The sequence below is a fragment of the Mirounga leonina genome, unplaced genomic scaffold (genome assembly GCF_011800145.1).
Source record: "Mirounga leonina isolate KUSES-001 unplaced genomic scaffold, KU_Mleo_1.0 Mir_104, whole genome shotgun sequence".
NCBI classification, from domain to species: domain Eukaryota; kingdom Metazoa; phylum Chordata; class Mammalia; order Carnivora; family Phocidae; genus Mirounga; species Mirounga leonina.
In genome coordinates, this window is record NW_023270231.1 from 19,111,785 (window position 1) to 19,120,302 (window position 8,518).

General features: G+C 53.3%; 1 protein-coding gene across 1 annotated transcript; it reads left to right on the top strand.

The window, feature by feature from the left end:
• The first annotated feature begins 2,186 nt into the window (after positions 1-2,186).
• Positions 2,187-3,733, top strand: CPLX2 (complexin 2). The gene is made up of 3 exons (XM_035014731.1): positions 2,187-2,217; positions 2,352-2,527; positions 3,536-3,733. Exons 1-3 carry the CDS (start codon positions 2,187-2,189, stop codon positions 3,731-3,733), a joined length of 405 nt encoding a protein of 134 aa, XP_034870622.1.
• Positions 3,734-8,518: the final 4,785 nt, after the last annotated feature.

The following is an 8,518-nucleotide window of genomic DNA, read 5'->3' on the forward strand; positions in this document are numbered from 1 at the left end:
AATAGTTCCTGAAATCATTTGACCATTAAATTGTTCATTTCCTGTTCTTAGAAATGTAGTTCTCTTCGCAATGTGTTGAGTCAAGTGAAAACATCTTAATTGACTGAGCTGAGCTGCCTTCAAACTCAGAATTCTGGGTCAGGGTGGGTTCTCTTGCATTTCCTGGAAATCCTGCTCCTTTTTTGCATGTCCTTACAAATACGCAGTCAGCAATGGCCAACATTAACTAGCAGCTGCTACACACCAGGCACTGGACCAGTACCTCCTCTTCTTCGAGCATCAGTACAAGGGTAGGCTTAATACTCCTCTCACTGGCAAGGAGCACACTGCTTTCCCAGGGGCCACAGGCAGGGAGTATTGGAGCCTGGACTTCTAACCAGGTGTGTCTGATGCTAAAGCCCCTGGCGATGTTTTTCTGCTCCATTATGATTTGCCCTCCTCCAAACAACCTGTCAGGTGGTATGATCACATAGAAGTCCTCAAATAAACTCCTGGGCCCCATTTGATAGAAAGATCTCAGTCTGCTGATATGTTTTCTCATTTTGAAAGAAATGAGGAAAATCCATCATCAACCAAAAGCCAGTGACCTTGAACTCAACCTGGTTGTGATATCCAGCCTGCTTCTCTGCCGCCATTTCCCTTTTTCCTCCTAGCAAATCATAAAAACCCCAAGGCTGCGTGGGCTGACGGGCCCGGTGGGGGGGCGGGGGGAGGCCTGGCCCCAGGTGACTACATCACACTTTGGATAGCTCATGCATGTTCCCATCCACACCCAAAAGGGGATTTGTAATGGATTTGTCTATGAGAAAAACCAGTGAAACTGAATGGTGAAAGCAGAAAGGAAATCTAAGAGTTATATCAGGGTTCAAATTCTCAGGGATGTGGGGGGAACAAGGTAGAAGGAGGTCAACAGTGGATGGAAGCTCCAAGCTCTCTACCCCTCCCCACTAACACTGGAATACTTCCACTTCTACGTATTTTGCATATTGAGATTCCCATTAAGATTTTATTTGGAGAGGGCGCCTGGGTGGCTCAGTTGGTTAAGCGACTGCCTTCGGCTCAGGTCATGATCCTGGAGTCCCGGGATCGAGTCCCACATCGGGCTCCCTGCTCAGCAGGGAGTCTGCTTCTCCCTCTGACCCTCTTCCCGCTCACGCTCCCTGTCTCTCATTCTCTCTCTCGCAAATAAATAAAATCTTAAAAAAAAAAAAAAAAAAAAACAGATTTGATTTGGAGAAAACCTTCTGAGGCAAAAAAAAAAAAAAAAAAAAACCAATAAAAAAATATAATAAAAACTGAAGGTAATTGAGAGAGAAGGGGAGGACTAACATAAGCTGAGTGCTTACAAGGCCCATGCTTGGTGCTTTAAAGGCCCTAAGCCCCAAGAAGATTATCATGTCTCCAAACCCCCCCTCCATGTGTAATTCGAAATAAAAACCAATATGAAGCTATAAAACACAAAAACTTACATGTTTGTTGCAATAAAAATAACTTATTTCTACATTGGTCTAATTTCAGAAGTCTGGATATGTTCATCCAAGCTGACTGTTTTTTTTTTTTAATGGGCCTCTGATTGGCTGGGCCCCTAAGTGTGCTCATCCCATCTCGGGGTTGACCGAGTGGGGCCCAGGCTGAAATTGTGCCCAGTGTCCACAGTAGCCTTGGGAAAAGAGGCACTGCCACTCTTTCATATAGTCGAGGAAACTGGGGCTCAAGGGGGTTCAGTAATGGGCCGAATGTCACATGGCAAATAAGGAATGAGGGAGGCATGAGAACCCAGTTCTGTCTGCCTGACTCCAAATTCCAGGTTCTTTCTAGCATGCCTGAGTTCTTTCTAGCACCCTTGGCTTCAACCAAATTAAAGCAATATGGTCAAGATGAAGGTTTTACAATCGGAATCTGGAGATATATGACCACACATATGTGCCTGGCCTACAACAAGCCCTGAGGAAATTACCCCTTTCCACCTCCTCTCCATGGGCGCCCGGGTATTGGGTCTTGACTTTAGCTGACGGGGCCTGGGGCCTGAACCAGGGCGAGGCTGCCATCTATCTGTGCAGAAGCCTCTCGCGTCTGATCCCCAACTCCATTTTGCAGGTTGACACATCTCTCTGAGCCAGGCCTTGCCAGGAGCCCTGCATGCAAACTCGGCTGCGGGCTAGGGCACGCTAACTGGAGCTGGCATCATGGACTTCGTCATGAAGCAGGCCCTTGGAGGTGAGGCCCGAGCCCAGCACCCCTCACTCCCCAACCTGGGTCCCAACCCAGGTGGGAGGGGTCCGCAGAGCACCAGGCCCCTGTATCCCTAGCCCTGACCCCCCGACCCCCCCTCCCCAACCCATCCACTGTAGGGGCCACCAAGGATATGGGGAAGATGCTGGGGGGAGAGGAGGAGAAGGACCCAGACGCGCAGAAGAAGGAGGAGGAGCGACAGGAGGCTCTGCGGCAGCAGGAGGAGGAGCGTAAGGCCAAGCACGCGCGCATGGAGGCTGAGCGCGAGAAGGTCCGGCAGCAGATCCGAGACAAGGTCAGCACCTCCAACTGCCCAGAGAGTAGAAGGCACCGAGGTCAAGCCGGTACCCCCCAAAACCCGGCCTCGGGCTCCCCTGAATCCCTCCTCTCGCTTTAGACCTAGCTCTCTCTGAGCACCACTCTCCTCATAGGGTACAGCGAGTGTCACTGGAACAGCTCCCTCAAAAGAGCGTTATGGGGATTAAATAAGATAATGCACATGAGAAGTGCTCCCTAAGGTTTGCTGCCATGGTCCACAGTCTTGTACCTGAGACAGTGGAGACCACATGTTTGCAATCCAGAATTTGGGACTTTTAGGCAAGTACCGTAGTGCCCTGAGCACCTGTTACGGTTACAGGTCACTCTCAATGGGTCTGAAGCTGCCACCCTAGGCCAAACAGTTCAGTACATGTCTAGTCTCACCACTGCAAAAAATCAAGGCTATTAAGTAGCCTCCCATTAACTCAAATCAAGTTTTGTCATCCAAACATAGGGGAGGACTTTCAGATGTCAAATCTTGGGGGATTTCAGAAGAGCAGAGAAGTTATTACGGGCAGGTATTAATTTTAAAAGAAACCCCATGGGGCACCTGGGTGGCTCAGTTGGTTAAGCGACTGCCTTCGGCTCAGGTCGTGATCCCGGAGTCCCGGGATCGAGTCCCGCATCGGGCTCCCTGCTCGGCGGGGGGTCTGCTTCTCCCTCTGACCCTCTTCCCTCTCGTGCTCTGTCTCTCATTCTCTCTCTCTCAAATAAATAAATAAAATATTTAAAATAAATAAATAAATAAATAAATAAATAAATAAATAAATAAATAAAAGAAACCCCATGCACAGACTCTTATGGAGCACCTGTTAAGGACAGGCACAATCCCATAAGGAAGGCATCCTTATCCCTATTTTATAGATGAGAGGACTGAGGCTTGGGGAGTTTCCATGAGTGCCCCAGCTGAGCCTGCATGACCTTGAGACCCACCCAGCTCTCTCCTTGCCCCATTCGTGCTCATTTCTGCTCTCCTCCTCCCCAGTACGGGCTGAAGAAGAAGGAAGAGAAGGAGGCAGAGGAGAAGGCAGCCCTGGAGCAGCCGTGCGAGGGGAGCCTGACCCGGCCCAAGAAGGCCATCCCTGCAGGCTGCGGGGACGAGGAGGAGGAAGAGGAGGAGAGCATCCTGGACACGGTGCTCAAATACCTCCCGGGGCCACTGCAGGACATGTTCAAGAAGTAACCGGCCCTCCTGCCCTGTTCCCACTCCACTTGTTCCTTTTATTTTATTTTATTTTATTTTATTTTATTTTATTTTATTTTTTGGTTCTTTTCCTTTTATTCAGTTAAGTCTCAGTTCTGAAGGGGAAAACCTCAGTTGACCTCTACCCCCCTTTCCCTGGCCAGGGACTCCTCCCTCTCAGCACTCCCTCACACCCCCTTCTTCCCAGGGTATCCAGCCCCCACCTCACTTCAAGTTGCTTGAAAAAGGGAAGGCAGCTTCCCCCCAGAAGGGGGCATTGAACCCAGTGCCAGAGGCACTGAGGGCCCCCTCCAGAAGCCTAAGTTCTATGCTAGTGTGGTAACCCCCATACATTCCTTCATGCACCCCACTGCCAGGAGGACCATTGTCCCCAGCCAGCCAAAGTAATGACACATTCCAGCCCTGCCCAGCATGTCGACCTTTGGCCCCTGACCCACAGTGGGCCTCCAGGTCAGGGCAGGGGCATTGAGTGGCCTGGCTCTGAGGAAGGGAGTCAGGGTAAGCCTGCCCTGTGAGGGCCCCGCCTGAGAGGCCCCCGCTGTATTCTGGTCAGGCCTAGGTCTGGGCAGGAGGCTGGGGCTCTCCTTCTTCCCTCGCCCTGAGATGGCAGCCAGCCCAGGAGCACTCCTCTCCCAACCCCCACCTGAAGAGGCATAGGCCCTGCCAAGCCAGTCCCTCCGAATGGATCCACTTTGGACTTTAATCTGTGGAGAGGCCCCAGGGTAGAGCAGCCCCTTATTTCCCCCTCCTCCACTTGGGTCCTGGGGCCCCACTGCCAGGCTGGGCCCAGTTTGCCCAGCCAAGGGGCTCCCCAGGCCACCCCAGAAAACACTTGGAGCCATTGGGCAGTGATGGCCTGTGCATGGGACCACCATTGGTACAGCCAAGCTGCCCCCATTCTATCCACCCCTCTTTCCTACCCCATCATGTCCATGTGCTTCCAGGACCCCATGGTCCCCAGGAGGACCCTTCCTGGCCAAAGCCCCAAGGCTTTGGGAAGAAGCCAGTTCCCACTTGACAGAAGGCATCTGTCCATTCATCTCATTGGCCAAGAACAAACTCTCCTCTGGGATGTGTGAAAATGACATTTGCTCCCCCCCCAACCCCAAACTGTCAAGGCCTCCTGTTCAGTCAGTTGTGTAGAACTGGGGGGCCATGGAGCAAATGAGAGAGGAAAGTGTGTGTCCATGCACGCAAGAATGTGTGTGGCAAGGACTGCATCAGCAATTGTGTGTCCGAAGACTGTACCTATAGGTGTGTCGTTGGAGTGTAAGTATGTCTTGAGATTGTGTGTGTATGTTAACCACACCCCTGTGTTAGGTAGAGATCAGGTATGGTAGGCAGCCTTGTGTATGTGTGCTTGTTTGAGGGGGTGCGTATGAATTGAGGTTGTGTCATATCTGTTTTCTAGCCATCTTGTACGTGTGGTAGAGTTGGCACATGCAGCTTGTGTTTTCAAAATGGCATGTGTGTCTGGAGAGAAGGCTGTGTTAGATGTGGTGGAAGTGTGTATGTGAGAGAGTGTCAGAGGTGCTGAGACTGTTGTGTGCATGTGCGTGGCTCTGAATAGGCAGCTGTGTGCAGGATGTGTGCTTGGGGAGAACAAACATGGGTGAGATGCCCCCGTCGGCCCCAAAACCATTGGTCCCGGGTGGCCACATCCAACAGGAGACCTTGTCCTTGGCCTAGAGTCCTCCCGCCCTTGGGGGGTTCCTGCCTGAGGTCCTCAGAAGCCCACTGTGACTGACCCTGGCAGTGCCCCGAGAAGCCATGTTGGGCCCCCACCAGGGCCTAGCCCAAAAGCAGGGCCCAGGGAGGGGCGACTTGCCTGCCCCCGAAGCTCCTGCCCCATTGACCCCAGTTTGCATTCTGCAGGTTTTCCATTTTAGTGGATTTATGCTTTTATTTCAGAGAGAGACATGTGTCTTCTCTGCCTGTTTCCAATAGTTAAAGCCATATCAGTTAGACTGCAATACTTTAAAGACGAGACAAAACAATCCATATGTTTAGGGAACCAGAAAAATCCCCTGGTCTGTCCCTTCTCTAGGGAGCAGGGCTTCAGCAGCTCCAGCTCCCTGGATTTGCCCTTCTCCCCCGCCCCCGCCCCCTCCCCTATGCCCCTGTGTCCTGCCCCCCACCCAGGGGGCCTGTGTCTGTGATGGGGAGCCACCTCGCACCCCTATTGTCTGCTTGTCTGTGTCTCTTTTCCTGGGCAGGATGGTCATTCTCTAAAGCCCTGGGGTCCTGGGATAGAGACAGGCAGGGCCCAGTCCAGGGGCCCCAGGCCTCCCCAGACCCTGTGTGTGAGCCCCACCCAGACACAGATGCGGATCCCAAGTGTTCAAAAAGGTCTCCCCCTTGACAGGGGCCCACAGATCTCAAAGGTAGTGCCCGGGCACGGAGAGTGCCAGATGGGCAGGAGAGACCAAGGCTCAGGAAGCTTCAGATGAGCAGAGGAACCCAGCCATGCAAGATATCCCGGGGCCCTCAGAGGATGTCCCTGGTGGTCTCCACAGCCCCTCTGCACCCCCAGAGCAGGCTCAGGGTTTTCCCCATATGAGAGTACCCTCCAGGCTGGCTGGATTAGTCTGGTGCATGGCCTAGACTCCTCCAGACTCTTCAGGCCTACTCCTGAGAAGCAGGACTAGAGGTATTCCTGGAGGTGGGAGCAAGGGAGAATTTCAGCATGGGGCATACCGGCCTCCCACCGCTGCCAGGTGATCACTGTCAGGTCCAGGGGGACATGATGACTGTCATTCCTGATACAGACCTGACTGTGGAAAGCAGCTAACCTGTGACCCAGGGAAGATGCTGTGTGCAACACACTCGTGTGGAGGGAGAGGGGCAACAAAATATGTGTGCGGTGTGCTCTAGCAGGGAAGGGATGTTCACATGAGGTACCTGGGGTGGGAGGTGTGTGTGGCCCACTGGATGGGAGGGGGATGGGTGTGCCACACATAAATGGGGCAGTGTGCGTGTGATACACTTAGGAGGCTGGGACGGGGAAGGAGCAGTCCCAGAATTCAGCACACACTTACAACGTATCAGGGAGACACTCTCCAGCTAGGGAAATAAGAAGGAGCAATCATTTGTACATGGTGAGAACAATGAGATGCAAGAGAGTGGGCACCACCTGATGTGGGCATGCGTGGTTGCCAGGGAAGGCCACGGCCAGACTTGCATGCCTGGGAGCTCACCAGCAGAGAAGAGGGAGAAGGCTTCTCTGGATCACCCATGCTGGGTGCTGGCAGTGAGCCAGGACTTGCACACATGGACAGCCTCAGCTCCTGGAAGGTGTCCTTACTGGCAAAACTGTGTGGGGTCTCCTCCAAAGGCAAGCAGGAAGTCAAGAGACCCTCTTAAGTAGGGGTTTGTGTGTATGTGAGAGAGAGAGACAGAGAGGGAGAGAGATTGGGAGGGAAGTAGCAGGGAGAGAGAGAACAGATGTATTTTAGCAGCCCAGGCTCCTCTCAGGTGGGACAGCTGGTGGGCAAAGAAGCTGCCCTATAGGATCTGGCTAGAGTAGAATGGGCAGAACCCCAGCCATGAGAGCCCCCAGCACCTGGCTGGCAGAGCTGCTCCATCCTAGGGTCCTGCAGACCCTTGACTGGACGACAGGCAGCTAGGGATCAGATGGCTCAGGTGACATATGTCTCCCAGGCCTGAGGACATGCCTCCCCCCACATATCCCCTATTCCCCTCCCTGCTCTTGCTGCCCCCCTTCTTCCCTGGGGAGAGATTGGGAGGTGCTTGTGCTGGCCCTGGGGTGGGGGTCCTAGTGAGACCCAGGTGAGGACGACCATCCTGCTCTCGCGGGGGAATCCCTTTCCCACAACTGTGCTGTGTCCTTGTTGCTCTGCTTTCTTTAAATGTGTCAGTGCCTGGGGGGAAGAGAGGGGCACCCCCTCATGCCCCCTGAACCTGACCAAAAGCCATGGCTGTCGCTCCCCCCTTTGTATGACGCAGATGCTAAGATGTATCAAACCAACCATGACAACAAAGAAAAGACCTTGTACAGCCAACTCTTGGTCTGTCTGTCCTCTTCTGTCTGTTGGCATCACCAGGGTGACATGGGGTACCAGCTGAGGTGAGAGGGAGCTGAGCTGCAATGCTCAAGAGGCCCCAGAAAGTCTTCCATTTTACCCTCACTGCTGGCCGGGACACTAGAAATGACCCCAGAAATCAACTGAGGCCGGAGTCAGGGCTGGCCCCAGAGATTCAGGGCCACTCCCCTCCTGCCCTTCGAAGTCAGCTGTGCAAGAAACCCCTGGAGCTGGTGTCCCAGCCTGGTTGCAGTACCCCACACCCCTGGCCATCCTTCTCCAAAAGCTCCTCGGGATGTGGCATACCAACAGGGAGCCAACTCCCATGGGTGGGCCAAGGTCTGCCACTGGCCATCCCACCAACACTGAGGGAGTTCCTAATGTCTGCCAAGCCATGTGTGGGACAGGATGCCACTCAGCATTGCTCCTGGACACAGATACTTCCCAGGCCTTGTTGAGTCAAGACAAAACCAGAACCCCCCTTTCACCCTTGGCTGCCTCCACCATTGTCCTGCCTCAAGCTGGGCCTCATTTTTTCTCTACTTGGCTAGGCAACTCCCATTCCTCACACACTGGTCTCCCAGCTTCCACATCTTCCCTTTCTCCATCCTCTCCCCACTCCACCCAGAAGACTCATCAAAACACAAACTTAACCATGTCACTCCCTTGCCCAACACCCTTCAATGGTCTGTAGGAAAGCACTTGCCTATAGGATAACATC

Coding starts and splice junctions, on each gene's coding strand:
- CPLX2 (XM_035014731.1), top strand. CDS start 2,187: ATGGACTTCGTCATGAAGCAGGCCCTTGGAG. Junction 2,218..2,351: donor CATGAAGCAGGCCCTTGGAG/GTGAGGCCCGAG, acceptor CATCCACTGTAG/GGGCCACCAAGGATATGGGG. Junction 2,528..3,535: donor GGCAGCAGATCCGAGACAAG/GTCAGCACCTCC, acceptor CCTCCTCCCCAG/TACGGGCTGAAGAAGAAGGA.